This window comes from Neolamprologus brichardi, chromosome 13 (genome assembly GCF_056152115.1).
Source record: "Neolamprologus brichardi isolate AB-2024 chromosome 13, ASM5615211v1, whole genome shotgun sequence".
Classification (NCBI taxonomy): domain Eukaryota; kingdom Metazoa; phylum Chordata; class Actinopteri; order Cichliformes; family Cichlidae; genus Neolamprologus; species Neolamprologus brichardi.
This window is the reverse complement of record NC_142116.1, coordinates 8,912,416-8,930,971: the sequence shown is the minus strand read 5'-3', so window position 1 is coordinate 8,930,971 and position 18,556 is coordinate 8,912,416. Positions and strand designations below refer to the sequence as shown.

At 40.0% G+C, this 18,556-nt stretch overlaps 2 protein-coding genes across 4 annotated transcripts in view; both read left to right on the top strand.

Moving 5' to 3' along the window:
- Positions 1 to 6,711, top strand: part of LOC102777326 (inactive phospholipase D5) — a 72,221-nt gene extending 65,510 nt beyond the window's left edge. For both annotated transcript variants that reach the window (XM_006783606.3, XM_006783607.3), the window contains exons 7-10: positions 509 to 645; positions 779 to 944; positions 1,043 to 1,133; positions 2,999 to 6,711. In XM_006783606.3, the coding sequence (XP_006783669.2) occupies positions 509 to 645; positions 779 to 944; positions 1,043 to 1,133; positions 2,999 to 3,546 (942 nt within the window). In that variant the 3' untranslated portion in view covers positions 3,547 to 6,711. The remainder of the gene's footprint in view (positions 1 to 508; positions 646 to 778; positions 945 to 1,042; positions 1,134 to 2,998) is intronic.
- Positions 6,712 to 7,685: 974 nt separating this feature from the next.
- cfap36 (cilia and flagella associated protein 36) lies at positions 7,686 to 18,052 on the top strand. Of its 2 annotated transcripts, XM_006783604.3 has the most exons (11): positions 7,686 to 8,037; positions 8,399 to 8,463; positions 8,590 to 8,691; positions 11,274 to 11,388; positions 11,478 to 11,565; positions 13,268 to 13,427; positions 14,000 to 14,093; positions 14,387 to 14,568; positions 15,446 to 15,610; positions 16,025 to 16,120; positions 16,550 to 18,052. In XM_006783604.3, exons 1-11 carry the CDS (start codon positions 7,932 to 7,934, stop codon positions 16,631 to 16,633), a joined length of 1,257 nt encoding a protein of 418 aa, XP_006783667.2. In that variant the 5' UTR covers positions 7,686 to 7,931; the 3' UTR covers positions 16,634 to 18,052. The 2 variants fall into 2 exon arrangements, with proteins under 2 accessions (XP_006783667.2, XP_006783668.2); XM_006783605.3 differs by lacking the exon at positions 16,025 to 16,120.
- Positions 18,053 to 18,556: the final 504 nt, after the last annotated feature.

The following is an 18,556-nucleotide window of genomic DNA, read 5'->3' as shown; positions in this document are numbered from 1 at the left end:
TGTAAAAGCTGCCTGCAGTGGTGGCGACAGCTTAGAAGAGGGAACGTTAATTTTTCATAGAGTCCTCTGCAGGATGCTGTGTCTTTCAGTGTCCTTATCTTCTTGGACAAGAGTGATGGTGATCCAGCAGAAAAAAAAATGTTGATTCGGCTAAGCTGTCCATTTCAGTAATATTAAAATAAACACAAAAAGCACACTCAAGCACACACTCTGAGTTAATCATTCATAGGGTACAGTGCCTGTCAGCAAGAAGTTAAAACTGAAACTTTAATCCTCACTTATTCACACAACGAGAAACCCTGATGCTCATTTACAATGATAATAACGAGGAAAGCTCAGTCGGTTATTATGATTATAACAGCTTTAATGATCACAGTGGCAACTCTGTAGTTTACTAAGATTCCTGTGGTAATAATTATCTGTTTACACAATGCTCTTGTGATCACTGTTGTGTGTATCTTTAAAGAGGAGTATGCAACACCAACATTCCCTAATTCTCTGTTGACAGAGCTCACCGGATGTTTTCATTCCCAAACATCGCAGCAGTGATCTGGAAGCTATTGCCAGGGTCATCCAAGAAGCCAACCATTTCATATATATCTCCATCACTGATTACCTGCCCCTCATCGGCAGAAACACCAGCAGGTCAGAGCAAATATGCTGCCGCACAGTGACTTGGCAGGCATTTATCACCAGAGGCTTGAGTGCAGTGTTTAAACTGCGTATGTGCCGGACCAGCTGCATGCCTAATTCTGCGTGTATTTGTATCTGTGCCAAGGTACTGGTCGCGTATCGACAGCCTTATAAGAGAGGCTCTGATCCTGAGGAATGTACGAGTCCGTCTGCTGATAAGTTGCTCGGAAAAGACTCATCCGCTAACTTTCAACTTCATCTGGTCCCTGAGGAGTCTGTGCATGGAGCAGGCCAACTGCTCACTAGAAGCTGTAAGTTCAGGGCCAATATGCACTATTTTCATCTCTACAGATACTCTTTATCAAAGCTCACTGCTTAACTGTGCATGTGTGTGTGTACGTGTGTGCAGAAATTCTTCAACCCCAGGGGCCAGAGGGATGTCAGTCTCGAAGGAATAAACCACAACAGGTTTATGGTTACAGACAGAGCCATTTATTTAGGTGAGCTCATCGACTCGACTTTATGACTGTGGCCTATATGTCTGCTCACTTTATGCAGACCTATTTTTAGTGGACCTAAAGGAATACTTCCTCTTTTGTTTTGTTTTTTCTGACAGTGAGAATAAAGATAAAGATCAATATGATGAGGAAATTTGTCTAACACAGATGAACAAAAAATACAAGGGGAAATGACTGTACTGGCACTCTAAGGTCAAAAACACTATAATCAGATGTTCAGAGGTTAATTATATGTGTGCTTCATTTGCTTAAGCTTCATCACTAACCAGGATAACAACCCTAAATACAAATTAAAATAATTTAGTGATAATGAAGCAACAAGCTAGCCCAGACGCTGTGATTTCGGGAAAGCCTCGCTGAGGATCTGCTGCAGCTCCTGGCCCTGGCAAATTCACCTGATACCTTTGCTAGAGGCAGGAGGGAGGGTGTTGCACAAAACTAGAGCAAATGTACGTATGATGCAAGTAGGCTATTATAGATGTATGAACAGTGTTTGAGGCATGTGGTCCAGTCTCTGAAATTCAGCTAAATCATCTCCAAAATCTGGATGTTGATCCATTTTTATGGAAAACAATAACCAGACAGTGAACATCCAAGACAGGAAAGTCCATGGCACCCATCGACTGAATATAAAAACCTAATGTAACCACTGTATCATCAACAAAATCGATTTGTGTAGTCCTGTTATGAACTCTCGACTTGAGTATTATGACCATCACCATACTGGTAACCAAACTTAGCGAAGATTATCCTGCTTTGCTGCCTGTTCTACTTACTACGGGATCACACGTTACAAAATGAACACCCTTTTCTTTGAGCTGCTCCCTTTAGGGGAGCATCCCTAAAGGGAGCATCCTCTTCTATCGCTCCAGCCCTTCTTCACCACATCCATGAACCTCCTGTGTGGTCTTCCTCTTTTCCTCCTGCTTGGCAGCTCCATCTTCAGCATCCTTTCTCTTCTCTCTATTCACTATCACTCTTCTGCACTATACAAATCATCTCAACCTTGCCTCCCTAACTTCCCTCTGATAAGTATAAAAATAAGAATAACTTTTTTGATCCAAGAGGGAAATTCATGTCTGACATAGCTCATCTGCTATTTGTATAAGAACTGAAAAGCCTGACGGATGTTTTTTTTTTTCCATAAAGCAATGTAGGTGATCAGAGTTGTTCAGGATGGCTTCTAACATCTTTAGTGTGTATCCTTCTTCCACCTCCTTCAGCATGTCCAGTCTGGCTCCAATAACAGAGCCAGCTTTCCTATAGCCTTCTTGCCTCCTTGTTCCTGATGCTGCCTCACCAGCAGGCTGCAGCACAGAATAGCACACTTGCCACCACAGACTGATAGAACATCTGCAGCATTGTACTAAAGATGCAGAGAGATCTTAGTTTTCTTAACAAAAAAAGAGGCGACTTTGCCCCTTTTTGTACAGTTCGTCTATATTCAGGGAAGTGTCTAATTTGTTGTCTAGGTGATGTACTCATTTCTAATCTTTTGCCTCCTGCCTTTTTATTTGTGCCACTCTCTTCAAACGATATCAGTTCTCACTACTGCTATGTAAACCTTCCTTTACCTTACCCTCATGCTGCTCTTGTCACATATCACCCCACTCAAGGAGACTCTCCCTGCTGGAACGTGAAGAGAATGCAGGTTGAATATACAGACCTAAAACCCACAAGTTATATTAATCATCACTGTTTGGTTGCAAACAGTTCATCGGTACAATTTCCACTTTGATTTACAGTCTATAAACTCAGATATGCTTCTCAGTTCTTCAGTTCCATCTACAAGTTACCCAAAACTGCGATGTCATTTGTGTTTCTCACTGTGGTCTATTTCCTGACAGGTAATCTTGACTGGGAGGGGGATGAGTTTACCTTTAATGCAGGAGCAGGCCTTGTGATCAGTAAGGTAGAAGATATCAACGACAGGAACTTCACCGTCGTGGAGCAGTTACAGGCTGCGTTTGAGCGGGACTGGTTTTCACAGTACACCATCCCCCTGCAGGCTAATAAATTCCTGGTTTGCAACAAGCACCAGATCAAACCAATGGTGTTACTCAAAGCCAGCCAGCTACGCGATGGACCACTGCCTATTCGGAAAGGGCAGCATAATAAAGGATCTATACTACCAAGAAATCATCACAAAGTTGTTGGACAGACACCGGACGAAACAAGGCACCGTAACGACAGACTGAGCAAACTTACTCGACAAGGCACTGCTAGTGGGTTAGTGCCAGTTATGGACAACTACCAAGAGAGAAGTCAAATGAAAATGAGTCGCTTTGACCAAAAACAGGTAGAAATAAAAGGTAACGCCGACAATCCAATGGAACTACCCAGTCAGTCCGCTGAGAGCAGTGGTGGCAGAGAGATCGCCAATGGATTTGTGTGACCACAAAAATCATGTTTGAAGAACTTCTTTCCTCCAGTGGCAATGGACTTCCAACACTGGGTCTTTGTAGCAGTTTATTATTGTGATTTTATAGAAAGAAACTTTTCAAATTTAGGTATCTGGTTTGCAGGACTTGATAAAAGGAAGAACTCAGGAAGGAAAGTAAATGCTCCAAAGCAGGCTGGCACTTTTGAATCTTAACAAATGAAACCAAATCATTTTGGTTTAGAATTCTGATTAGTAGGCTAATAATATTTTACAACCTTACAACTTATATATTATTTTTTGTCCTTGTTTAGATCTCCCGGGAAAGGAAATAAATTGCACTGATTGCCTAAATATTGTATGTCACTTAAGCTAACATTCATAATTAATCACCCTTTAAAAGGAGGGATAACAGCTGCATGTGAAGAGGCAGGAGGCACGTTAGCATATGTAGCTACAGTCGCTACATCTGGCATTCAGAATTCACCACACACAGGTTACCACACACCTTAAGCTGTTGCAGATCTCTAACTGCCTCTGTGCTTTCAATGGTATTGAATATGTTAGCCTAAAGTAAACAGGTTTATGCTTTTCCCATAGTATTCACTCACACCAGAACATGATTTAAATTGCAAAATTCTTAAAATCAACAATTAAGCAGAGACTGAAATAAAAGTTTAATCGGCTTCCTGGAAACAAACAGCTTCATATGTCTAAGCCAAGTAATGTATTGATCTCTAATTATAAGCATTAGTTGTTTTAGAAAAAAAAACTGATGAAGTGGGCCATTTAAGGGATTGCTCAAACCATGTCCACCATGTTTTATTTCCATTTCCAGAAGTATGAACATGGGTGCATTGTTCCACTGCATGACTGAATTAGATGATGCATTTGATGGCTTAGCATCCTCCATCAGCCACTACTTTCAATAAAGCAAGCTGTGGTCTTTTATGGTGGAAGGAGGGGGAGCTAACGATCCAGAAGGGTCTTAAAAGATCATTATCGATAACCATAAACAAATCCTGGGATTAGAGGCGGATTGCATGGATATCTCTAGTATCCTTTCAAACCCAGCATTGGGACTTATTGAACAAATACTGAAGTAGCATTAAGACGAAAGGGGCCAGAGGGTCTCTGCTGTCAACCAAATCAATACAATGAATTTTTAACAGAGCTTGACAGAGGCAGTTGCTGTATTTTAACCTCAAGGACATGTTGGCCTGTAATGTCATGCCTGTGACAGAATATATATTCCCTTTATCTTGTGGAGATAGAGCTACAAATCTAGCATCTTTAGTTTATACTTGACTGAAAGCTTGAAGCAACATTTATTTGCATTTCGAATGATTGCATGTTTACACACTCTTTGCTACAAGTGTAACTTTTAGAAATGATTCTTGTGGGATTTATAATAATACAGAAGGGGTTTTTTTTCAACTTTCAAAGCCATTAACTGAGTAAAGTCAAAAACACCACCAGAGAGAAAATCGTAGGGATGTCTTTGTCTAAAATGTATATATGTGTTTCTATGGAGTGTTTAACATGACACATGCGTCATCAGTGTTATGTCTGATTTCAGGAGAGAATTAATTGACAAGTATTCTGATAATGTATTAATTATATAAACAGTCATTTTCTATCATTAATATATGAGGTGACGTTTCTTGACCCAGCTAATAAAGATATTATCAATTTAATCAGTAATGAAAACAAAACATTAGTTCCATCCCTAAAACAATATCTGGGGTTTGGTTATTTTTCAGGCTGTGTACCATTTGAAAAACGAATGTCTGTCGAGGTTCTCAGTCATCCACGCCGTGGTAGTCCTAAGCATGTTACGTGAAGGCAGCTGGATCTTTTTAAATTGGCACATGGATCAAAAGGAAGTCCAGTTTTCTTCATTTCAGGAGCTTAGGATTTCAAATGTTTGTTGGCCAATATCGAGTCAGTTGAAACTTGGGTAGCTGCTGCCATCTAGTGGATGTCACGAGGCAAATTACTTGCGTTCACTTAAAAGTTGCTATTAAATGTTAAATGAAAAATTCAGCCTTGATCAAGCAACATGTTGGTTCACATCTGCTGATTTTATGCACGTGTAACATGCATAACAGGCAGTTCCATGAGCATGTGTGTGTTTTATCAGATAACACTTAACTGACTCTATCCTGAGAGCTATTCTTTCACACCAGAATGTATAAACTATAAACAAGAATAATACCATTTAAAAAATTATTTCATTCTGAAAAGCAAAAAACTTTTTTTACTACTTATGTGTACCCTAAGAACCTATACCTTTCTGTGCAAGACACAGCCACGTATCTATCTTTAATAATTACTTCATAAAAGTATCCTTAAATGACAAACACAGTCATTTTTCATTTGTAGCATAACTTCTCCATACCAAGTGAGTAGACTTTGAGAATATGACAATAATAATATCTATGTGTAAAGCACTGTGTCACCACACTGTAATGCTTATCTGCCAGCTGACCTGGAGTCAGATTCACTACTATACGCTGCTATTATCTATGATTGTCATATGGGGAGGGCGGTAACGCTGGTACTGCATTCTGCCCAGGTTTTTTTTTATGGTTTTTGTGTTTTGTAACTATTCTGTTTTGGAAAACAAATCTTTTTCCAGTTACAGTGGGGATTATTTTTAGCTTTGTACACAGTACACAGATGCCAAGATTTAAGTGGTTTAAAATCTGCTACATGCAACTTATAGATTCAGAGCAAAATAAAAAAACAAAAACAAACTGGAATGTTTCTGAATTGTGTGTTGTCTGCCTGTCCATTGCTCCAGCGAAATGTTCATTTTTCAGTGGAAACTCTGTAACAGATCATATTTTTCTTGTACACAGAAGGGCAGAACTGCTTATTTTAGCAAAACAAAGCACTATTACCGAGAGATACATTTCAAATACTGCCTGTAAAGCTTTTTAAATGTTGCCTACCTTTAGTATGTTTTTTCGGCATGACTGCTGCTTGCATGCCTTGCCTTTATGAGCTGTGCACAATAGCTATGAGCCTTTCTTGAGATGATGCTAATAATGAAATCTTGTACCTTTAAAGATACAGAAGGAATGTATATTTATTGAATATCCTTGTTAATGCACACTACTAAATTATGTGATCACTCGATTTTTACTATTAATAAAAAATAAGCATCTTAGCTTATGTTTCTCTGTGCGTTTGTGTGTGTATGTGTGTCTGTTTAGTGATCTGGCTTTCGTAAGTAAAGTGGCTTACCTCAGAAGTTAATCCTTAGTACATCGCTGCACATTCAGATTACACAGGCAAGGCCCTGTGTAACCAGAATGGACAGTCAAAGAAGCCTTACCACAGGATGGCTAATAACAATAATCATCATAATCATATTTAATAATTACAATCATATTTACCATTTACCATAATACCATAATAATTAGATTTGCCACAGGATGAAGCTAATGTGAGATTAAAACTAGTACCACGGCCAATTTAAAACATAATCTACGTACGTACAGTAATGTGCAAAAGTCTTGAGTCAACTCTCATTTCTTTATATTTTGCTTCCAAGGAGCCAGACTTTCGTCTAATTTTTAAAGTGGTCTTGAGTAATAGTTCTTCTTTTTGCACTGGCTTTTTTTCTCACTCGTTTCAAATCCTTGTACCTGATTATTTTGAAAGGAACATTTTTGTCATTGTTGTTGTTGTTTCTTAAGCCACTTCAACCTCTGTTGTAGACAGACAACATGCAAAGAACCAATTTAAGTTGTTTTGTTACCACTAGCCTGTTGCAAAGGTTCATCATTTGTTCCCATTTCTTTAGTTAAATCTATGAAAATTCCCAAAGATAACATAGTTTGATTAACACAAAAGAGTATTTTTTGCATGATTAATGTATTTCCCAAACTGCTATTGGCTGAAAACATGACATAAGTTGGCAAAATGTGCAAGAGAACAGGAGGACAAATTAATTCCAGCAACAAATAAAGGGAGTAGAATCTGAAAACGTTTGGCTCACCTTACATTTGCTTTTTCAGATAGCACACGCTAAATGGCAACAAAAATACAAACAAAAGACTCAGTAATCTATATACAATGAGCGAACGCTTCAGCTTCGTCCGGGCGGAGGGAGCAGCTGACTGACGTAATGGTTACCTTAGCAACCTATTAGGCGTCAACACTCACCATTCTCAAATTCATGACTGCGCATTTCTCACCTTGTCCAGAATGGAAAAAGCAGCCTCCGAGACTCGTGCGGACTAGTTAACGAGGGACGATAAACCAGATGTGTTTTCCCATCTGTGTGAGCTGTGCTGCACGCGCCGACCTGAAGAACAATACCGTGTCAGGGCTGCCGCTGCTGCCTTTGTTGTTGTTGCTGCTGCTTACGCCCCCCAGCTACAACCAACATGGCTGAGGACGACGGTGAATGGGTTTTAGAAAGCATCGTTGGCTACCTTGGAAGTCCCGAATGGGTCGTTCCTGTAACGGACTTTTTGGAAAACAAATGCACAGGTAAAAACAGGTTATGCGGTGATTTTAGTCTGAGACTTTAAGCCTCTCTGGAGCTGTGCACCGTTAGCGCTGCGGCTAAGCTAACGCTAACGTGTAACAGCGATGCTGTCTGATAGTTTATCCACTCAAGTTTAGTACTAGACTTTCTCCTCCTGTACATTTACATATGATACGAGCGGAAACAACGACAGCAAATCCTACGACACCAAATACAACAAACATCTGCATATAAGCGGACCTATAAACAGGTTTTACATATTTAACTTTTCTGCGTGCTAAAGTCAGTGCATCTAGCTAAGTCTATAAAATATTTCCGTGGACACAATTAATTTCTGTCAACTGTGTGTTTTCAATATTTCAGTTTTTGACGACGAAGATGAGAATAAGTTGGCATACACAGAAATCCACGAGCAGTATAAGAAATTGGTGAGTTCAGTTGTGATTACTACAATCTGGCTAATGTCGTGCATTGCCTCATCAGCATCAGTCAGTAGTAGTTTCATATTGCTGACTCGTCAGAATGGACTGCTGTGAGCTGCTTTGCTTTCGTAGGTGGAGAAGCTGATGGAGAATTACATGCAGGAGGTTGGCATCAACGAGCAGCAGTTTTTGGATGCGTGTACTTCTCCCTTTGCCAAGTCTAAAGCTCTGGAGGTACTCTAAGCTTCCTGCTTGCACACCATTGTCAGCCTGCCAGCTAACCTGAATTGAGAATCAGGGATAGGATTTGTTTACATAAGCCCAGTGTTGCTGGCATCAAGCCCACTGCTTGATGCCAGCAACACGTTTTAAAAAAGGAGTTTGGAGGGGTTCAGGGTTTCCATTTAATTTGAAACATTCACAGTCTTGCGTTATACAACATTCCAGCTTTCTAAGGCCGTCTTTGCTGTGTTTTTCGCTGCATAGTTCATCAGATGTTTTCAATAGCTGACAGGTCTTGACATGTCAGGTACTTACTACTTTTCAGATGCTGAGTTTGGTTGACATTGTCTTACTGAAATAAGCAAAGCCTGTATATATATTGTGCTTTTACAGATGCAAACTCATTCACCCCTACACCATCGTGGATACTGGCAATTGAACTGTGCACTGAGTTAAATGATTCTTTCTCTTTTGGCTGACAGCATAGCATCTATACATACATCTATACATCTATAAATTCCAAAACGGACTTCAGTGGAGGACAGTCAGAGGACAGTGTTTTGTTTTGTTTTCATTGTCCCCTAGTTTACCTTAAATGAGCTTGTCTGTGAAGGTTCTCAGTCATCCAGGTCATCATAGTCAAAGGAGCTTGCAAAGAAAAGCATCTGGACTTCTTTAAGTTGCTTGAAGACGTTTCACCTCTCATCCGAGAAGCTTCTTCAGTTCTAAGGTCAAATGGTGGGGAGTCCCAGATTTAAATGGTAAATGTATTTATACAGCGCTTTACTAGTCCCTAAGGACCCCAAAGCGCTTTACATATCCAGTCATCCACCCATTCATGCACACATTCACACACTGGTGATGGCAAGCTACATTGTAGCCACAGCCACCCTGGGGCGCACTGACAGAGGCGAGGCTGCCGGACACTGGCGCCACCAGGCCCTCTGACCACCACCAGTAGGCAACGGGTGAAGTGTCTTGCCCAAGGACACAACGACCGAGACTGTTCAAGCCGGGGCTCGAACCGGCAACCTTCCGATTACAAGGCGAACTCCCAACTCTTGAGCCACGATCACCCAGATCTGGGACTCCCCACCATTTGACCTTAGAACTGAAGAAGCTTCTCGGATGAGAGGTGAAACGTCTTCAAGCAACTTAAAGAAGTCCAGACGCTTTTCTTTGCAAGCTCCTTTGACCTTAAATGAGCTTAGCATCCAGATAAGTGTTTCTGGATTTGTGTAGGTACATTTTGTCTTTGCACGATAATTTTAAGCTGCATTTATCAATGCAAGTTGTGATCTGACAGTGTTTGTTTTGGAATTATTCCTGATCCCATGCTGATATTCCCTCCTGAAATCCTGAAATCATGGTCATTTTCCAGATTTTCTGAATCTTTAGCCGTTTTAAATATCAAAATGATGAAAACTCTTTACAAATGTATTTCTGAACATTTGCTCAAGCCCTTTTATACAGACTGGAGAATCTCTGCAGTCATTACTTCTAAAAGATTTGGTATCACTAATGCACTGTTTTTATACTCATTCTGTTACTTACCCTGTTGCCAAATAACCTAATTAGTTTGAGATGTTTGTCTTTTGTTTCTGCTTTTTTATCTGTTGCTGTAAACATAGTCAAACTGAGCTTTTTCCTCAGAAAACACATTTCTTAGTTCTGAATTGAGCCATTAATTAAGGAAGGGTTAAACGGTTGTTTCCATTTTATCACATTAGTTTAGATTAATGTAAGTCCTGTGTAAGTGCCACAATCTTGGCACCCTGAAGTGTTATACTGTGTCTGAATGTTTATTACACGAAGCAGACTTATCGAAAGAAATCATCTTCAAGCTGCACTTCATTAGGAGTCACTGTGTTTTCAGTCTTCCTCTGTGTTTAGTTACTGAGTCAAATACTTCACAATATAGTTGTTTTTTTGTGTTTATGAGAGACTGAAACTGTTTTGGTGAAACTGACGAGATGCCAGAACTAAAGCAAAAATGTCCAAAAATATAGACCATATCCATGGATTACCACTGGCAGTGATCAGTTGGACTACATTGGAATTGTGAAAAAAAGTCTTATTGAATAGATTTTGATGCAGAATATAATTTGAATTTTACACTTGTGTCTCTTCTATAAGCACACACTCAGTCTTCATTATCATGTAACATGAACATAAACTTTTTACATAGTTTTTATTAGCTCATTGGACTGAAGGCCCAGTAAGGTTTGTCCATGATCAACAGGACATGCTACTCTTCCATGGCAGTATTTAATAAACTAAACTTGCACAAAGTGATCATCTAATGAGCCTTCACCCAAATTATGTTTAAGGTCAGGGCGATATTGGTTGTTTTATGGAAAATTTTCCATTTTCACAAGAATTGCTTCTCCTCCTGCATTGTTCAGAGTTGAAATTCGTCTTGGATATGACATTGAATTTGCCTCATTGTCTTCTCAATAGATAATAATTCTCAGTAGTTTGTTCAATAAAGCCAGTCAATGAAAACAACAACTATTTCACACATTACTACAACCTGTGAACGGATCAGGAGCTGGTTGACTACGTCACTGATGTTCTGTTTTTTTGTTCTTCAGGCAGTATTCCAGCCAGTTCTGGCTACAGATGACTTCCAGATCTTTCGCTCATTGATGGTTCACAAGAACATGGAGCTGCAGCTCCAAGCCCTCAGGGTCATTAAAGAAAGGAACGGTAGGCTGGATTAACATGTAAAGCAAATCCAAACACACACTTGCGGAGCCAAACGCTCAGCTGTAGGTTAAATGTCTTTGTGTGTGTAGGGGCCCTCCCAGAGTGTCTGACTGATGGTGTGGACGTCATGACAGAGTTGCAACAGCAAGAGATGAAAATCCTGCAGGAGGTTCTTAAGTAAGTCGCTCTGCCATTCTTGCGGTATCTGACTCCTTCAGTGTTTGACATAACATTTACTGGTGTCCCAAAAATAAACTTTTAGTTGTTGTGTAAAGCTATTCGAATGGCCGATTTGAAGATTTAGGATTGTTGATATTTTAATATGTGACTGTAAGAAAACCCTTAGTGAGTGTCTGGTTCAGTTAGTTTGTTTCACAGGTGAATCAATCAGTGAAAGCCAAAACGAGCCAGCACCTGCTCAACTATCTTTCCCCACATAGTTTTTTACTGACTGTGGACCATCACTAGTTCTGTTGAACCTGACATCTCATTCAGCCTTACACAGAAACATCCTCACAGTTCACTGTGCCACCTTAAGAGCACTCTGTTTTTTAAATGCTGTGGCTCTTCATGTTTTTATGGCACATCTGTTGAAAGGATATTTTAGAAGTCCTATGAGCCAGATTTTGAACAGTCTCTGACGGGAATTTCATGGAAACAGTTTTTGATCATTTCTACTACAGACTAAAAAAAGCGCTGTTCTATTTATTTGTATTCCAAGTTAACATTAATTAGGAATGTATTTGCTTAACAACTCTGATGGGAATTACCAGCTTCAATCCCCATTTTTTTCTCAATTATTCCTAACTGAATAGATTCTTTTTCTTTGTATTTAGGCTGAAATTTCACATTTACATTAGTCAGTAGGTGTTTACTAATTTTACTTTTCAGGTAATTCAGTTAATTTTATAGTAGATATGAGGTTTTTGTTCCTCACTATACCATTAAGAAATTTCCACATTTTCTTTATGCATCCATTGCACTTCCTGAAGGCTTCCTGAAGCTCCTATCACTCTTCTCTAATGGGATTTTGCTATTGAGTGCCTGGCCAAGTAGAACACACAGAGTCTAATGGGACCACAGTTAAGCTCCTTAGGATCCAGCTAATTTAGGTCGGAGGGATTGACACTAAACAAGCAGCTGAGAAAAACGGTGGTTTCATCCCTTTTGTCATACCAGGGAACCTTATCAGCGGTCCACTATGCTGCCCCTACTCCTTTCCAGGTTATCAATAGTTTCTTCTATATAAGTGGCATCATAAAGGAATTGTTTCACGTAATCTCTGATTGCAACTGCATCACTGAAGCTGACGCTTATTTTGATGACGGGTCTTAAACTAGTATTAATTCTGCAAGTTTATGTTTAATTGTTTTATCCTCAACAGTTCAAATGTATCTATGTTCTGTCAATATCAACCTATAAAAATCTTCACAGGATTTATGACTAGGCACAGTTCCAGTCACAGTGTCTCTGTGTTTCCATACACCTACTTGTAAATGCTTTGCAGCAGTCTCCACTGAGACAGTTTAGGCTATTAAATAAATCAAATTAAAGGATCTGACTGTGATTCCCAGGTGATGCCTGGGAGCTGGTTGGGGCAAAACGTGGTTACCACATGGAAATCCCTGACGCGGCTGTCTTTTTCTAGTTTCTACTGGTGCTGTCAGCCAAGGGCTAACTGGACAATAGAACAGGCTTACCTCTAAATTGTCAATGCTCTTATCACACCTGAACTACTGAACATACCGTGAACCCCTTCGAGAGGGCTCTTGACCGAAGGTTTTGCAACAGGGCTGAAATAGTGAAGTTTAAACAGTTAGTTGGTCCTAGGCTTATGTTGAACTCTTTCTTTTTTTCTCTCCCGCTTATTCCTGTGTAGAAAGTCAAAAGAGGAGTATGATGAGGAAATGTCCAGGAGGCTGCTATTAGAGAAAAAGGTTGGTTCCACCTCCAGTGGCTGCTCTAGTAAGCTAATGGCAGAGTGTGATGAAGCCAAGAATACCTCCTCTGCCCTCAGCCAACACATCAGCCCTGCCAAGGTGAGGCATCATGAGCACTATGAGCTAAATAAAACCTGTGAACCAGCCAAATAGTGCATCTTAGTGAGGCTTCTTGTGCATGCCGGTGTTACCTTTTGTTGGACTTTATCTTACATAATCTCACTAACTACTTTTCCATGTAGTGCCTGAAGCCAGAGAAGCTCAATTCTTATTGTGAAGTCTCCTTTAACCTTGAAATCACTTTTTTTAAATGTGCTATTTAAATTTCACCAAGGTGAAAGCATGGGTTAATGATCAGCACACCACACTGGTAACTGGAAAAACATAGTATAAAGTTGAACCATCCATGCAGTAAGATTTTAATCAGGGATGTATTAATAAGTACACTGCAGTTTACTAACTAGAAATACAGCAATGCCAGTTCAGCTGTGTCTGTAATAGCTAACAGAGAGAAAATGCTGGTAAAACTAAAATGCGTAGTAGACGTCTGCTCTTAACAGATATAAATACCAGCAGCTTTGAAGTGTTTGTGTTTTGTGGATTTTGCACATTATTTGGAGACAGTTTAAATGTTCATTCATTCTTTCCATCACCCATATCCCCACCTGTAGGTCAACAGTAACCCAGTTAGAAAAGAAGGGAGCAAGACAGCTGCTACAGGAGGTGGTGCTGAGAGAAGGAGTGGCTCCTCTAAACCCACACCAGGTAAGTTAGAGGAGAAGACAAGCACTTTGCGACCAACTGAACTCTTTCTTTCTTCTTGTTATATGAAATTACCCCACTATACCACATTATTCTTGATCTCCTGAGCTACAGACAACCCACATAGTCAGATGAGAAACCTTTTTATTACTGGAAGTCATGTAAACGAGCAGCATCAGTAGTATTACTAATGTTGCAGATAACATGTGAAGCTTTTTAATCTTTTGCTTTATTTTAAACACACAACCAACACGAGAGTGGCAGCTCATCAAAGTCATTTGTGTATGTGCCCACAGATCGTGGTAGTGATGCTGTGGGATCCCGAGTTCTGCCAGCTGTGAGAGCTCCTGTGAAGTCTGGTGAGCCCTCCATCAGCAGCAGTCCTCATGCCGGGGAGCAGAGCAACAGCAGCCAGACTACAAGCGAGGCGTGGCTGGAGGAAGCACACAGGGAGGCTGGCTTCTCTAAGCCATATACTGTGAGTCTGTGAGACTGCTGACTTACCCCCTAGATTACAGGAAATCTGCGCATAACATAAAAAGCGATTTGCCTCATCCTCACTCTGAAGGAAAGATCAGTGCCAAAGCACAATTGCACTCTAAACAGAAGGGTTTAAAATTTCCTTTTATGTAGACAACAATAATTTAGTTTTAAACAACTGAATTACCTATTACTGAAAGAAAACAAAATAAAATACATATTTTGTTTTACTTCCCTACCTAACATAAATATGTACAATAGATACAGATACAGATAATCACAATACAATACAGATTATGACCTGCATTAATTTAAGGGAGGAACACCGATGCATAGACTGTATATAAAAGACAGACAGGTGTTGTCGGTGATTTCACCAGTGCTTTGTAAGGTCTTGTTGTGAATGTGACCACCAACCTTCAGATTAGTAGGTGACCTGCGTCATCTCCTGAGCTACAGCCAACCCACATAGTCAGATGAGATACATTTTTAATGCTGGAAGTCATGTAAACGAGCAGCATCAGTAGTATTACTAATGTGGGGGTTTTAAAAAGGACACAACAAGCATGCAGTGCGTGTAACTAAGTGATTGAAAGAAATGTAGAGACTTGACAATAACAAGTTTACATGCCCTTATACCTCATGTGTGAGAGATTGCCAGTTTGAAACTGGGAGGAGACTAAAGCTCCGCATGCTAGAATGACTAGTAACAGTCCCAAGCCTGGATAAATGTGAGGATTGTGTCAGGAGGTGTAAAAATCTGTGCCAAATCAAATGTGCAGATGTACTGTGGAAACAGTTTGGGAGATAGGAGAGCAGCTGTAATTGCTGAAGTTGAAATATAATAATTGAGATTCACCTGCGTTTCTCTGCAGGAGTTATCAGTATCACAGCAGGAGCACCTCCAGCAGAGGGCGGCATATCTGCGTCAGCAGAGGGACAAGCTGCACGCGCTCCGAAAAGAGCAGCAGAAAACCAAGCAATCGTCCTTGCCGGAGGAGGCACCCAGCAGTCCCACACCAGCACGCAGCACTACCCCGGTAAATGCAAGTCCTCGCCTCCTTCTCTATACCTCACTTCATAAAGTTGCTCCTCCAACTGCTGCAGGCAGTTTGGCACAAATTCTATCTGTTGAAACAGGGATTTGCAGTAGTTGTGTTGAAGTGAATACATTGTTGTTGATTAGACACACATTCATGCATTAATACTCATAGTGGCTTATTAAAGTTCTTCAAAGTTATCTTTAGAGATTAGAAATTTAAGTTTGACGCTGGTTATGAATTATGCCTCACCCAGGACCAGTTATCCATATTTCACCTGATTTTCTTAAACCTACATTTAATTTTTTTGTCTTCTTGTTTTTTTTCCCCTTCCAACTTGTTTTATTTGCTTCTTTTTCTTGTTCTTCATTTCCACCCACTTCCACTTGTGTCTGCTCTGGACTGGCCTGTCAGGAGGCAGTGGGTCAGTCCCAGAGAAATGGGTTCTGTTCCCCTCCTCCACCTACTCCTCACTGTGCTCCTCCAGCACAGCACTCCTCCAGTCAGAAGGTGATCCATCAGCTGCCTCTGATGTGAACAACTGTTTTGTGTTCATCTGCTTTTGCTTTGTAGTAATCATTCCCTTCATTATCACCAACTCAAGGTCTGCATCTTTTCCCCCCCTAAATTAATAATTTTATTGCCACAAACTGAAGAGAATCAGATCTTGATTTGTGTTGACTGAAATCATCGATCTTGACTCAGTTCTTATTCTTTATTAGATGCGATTCTCTGACAGCACCTTGTTTACCTCAAAGTTACAGGATTACTATGCCAATGTTTCCAGTACTAGCTGCCTGTGTTTAGTTTTCTTGCTTGTGTACTGTATGTAGACACATGTGCTTGGTTGTATTTTAGTCGCCTTTCTCGCTGCTTTTTCCACTTTCCCTATTTTGCTGGTGAGTATTGACTGCTTCCTGGTCTGGTCTCTTCTCACAGGAGATATCTGCTGAGGAAAGAAAGAGGCTGGAGAAGAGAAAGCACCTTGCCGACAAGCTGAAAGAGGAAGTGATCAAGAAATGACTTACCCTCAAAATGCAATATTCTCCCTTATATCTTATCTATTTACTCTGGCAATCAAACACATGGCTTCCTTTACACTGCTGCATATTTCGTAATGCAAATCCTTTCTCTTTTCTTTCTAAAGACAAAAATTATGGGCTCTTCCATCTTCTGAGTTCTTTTCTGTGTAGCAAAAAGAGCATCTTTGTTTTTAAATGACACTCATTACTCTTAACAGACCACTGGAGTATTTAAAGGTCTGATAGCTACTTTCTGTATTGGACTAAGTTCAGAAAATGTTAATTGAGCTAAAGCACAAGGGGCTGTGTGCTTCTGTATATCAAGCGATATCCTGCCAGCAGTACTGAAATCTCTGCTTTTCATTTGTAGACAGACTTTAATTATACTGTGGGGATGGTGGGTTCAGGAGAAGAGTAGGTTGCCCCTAATTGCAGGTTTGGTGGTGCCACAACCCCACCACATGCCAAAGTGTGTTTAGTGAGCAGAACAATGAACCCCAGTTTCTTCTTAATGGCAAGGCAGCACCTTACTTGGCAGCTCCACCTGCACTGGTGTATGAATGCATGACTGAGTATAGCTTCAAAGCACTACTACTTAAAACGTGTTGTATACCTGCTCCATTTGTAGACCATTGGTTGAAAAAGTGGAATAAAAAAATGTTTTTTTTCAGTCTGTACACTACTTTTTAAAAACGTGTAGCCGTGGGACAACAAATCAATCCAAACAGGTATTAATTATTTTTGTCATAATTTGACATTTTTAAGCAAAATTGTGAAGATTTGAATATTTCTTTTGTCACATACCAAGGTAAAGAGGATATTTAGACATTTTGTACTTTTCAAATAAAAGGGTGTATACAAATAGTTGTATTTTTTTCCTCGGTTTTCTAAAATTGAAGGACAATTAAGAAAATAAGCAGAAGATATGCAACACTATGCTCGTCAGTAATGGCACAAAATCTTGCTTCACAGTTTCTGAAATCCATTTTGCTACTTTGAAACTAGTCAATATGTTTGGAGTGCCGGATTTGGATTCAGACATTGGCTGATTTCCTTCTAGCAACTTTTAACAGTAACTGGCCATGACGTGATGAATCAGTGAGTACAGATTTAGGAGGACTCTACGCTGAGGTGAAGGCAGTATTAGTTGGATCCAGTGCACAGATTGTTTTCCACTGTTAGCATTCCCACAAGGAAGCTGGTACGTCGTTGGCAGTTAAGAGAGCTGTGAAAGTTGTCAAGATGACCAATCACGTGTTCATACAGGGGCCAAGAGAACAGTGCGCTGCTTTCTACGAGTGCTGTATTTATCTGCAAACCAATCAAGAGTCTTCACTTCAATCAACCATAATGCACCAGTTTATTTGTAATGTTGTTATTGTGTATGCTGTTTAATAAAAAATATATTTTTTAGAAACAACCTGCAGTCTAGACTTGAATGTGTGTATATATATAAAAACCTACCCACTTCAGTAGTTAGACCTTGTAAGTACTAGGTTGGACCCCCTTTTGTTTTCATAACTGTCCTAATTATTGTGGCAAAGTTTGTCCAATTTTTTAAACCTGTGCAAACTGTAGCCTGTTTTCTGGTTTCAGCTGATATATGATCTTCTACTGCTGCAGCAAGATTCAGTGTGTTACACATTTTTCCTGTTACCAGTGTAACAAAGCAGCCTGGCATTTTCATCCAGAGAACTGCTGCTCACTGGATATCTTCTCTTTTTCAGACCATTTTCCATGAGGCCCAATAGCGCAGGCTTTTTGTTCTCCTGCTCTTATCTCTGTAACTTTCCACGCAATTCAGCCAACTGATATACAGTGCACAGTAAAAGAAAGCACGTATAACTTTTCAGATGTTAAACCCCATTTTCTTAATATTTTCTGGCCTCTTATTAAGCAATCAAAATGCCTAACATAAAATCTA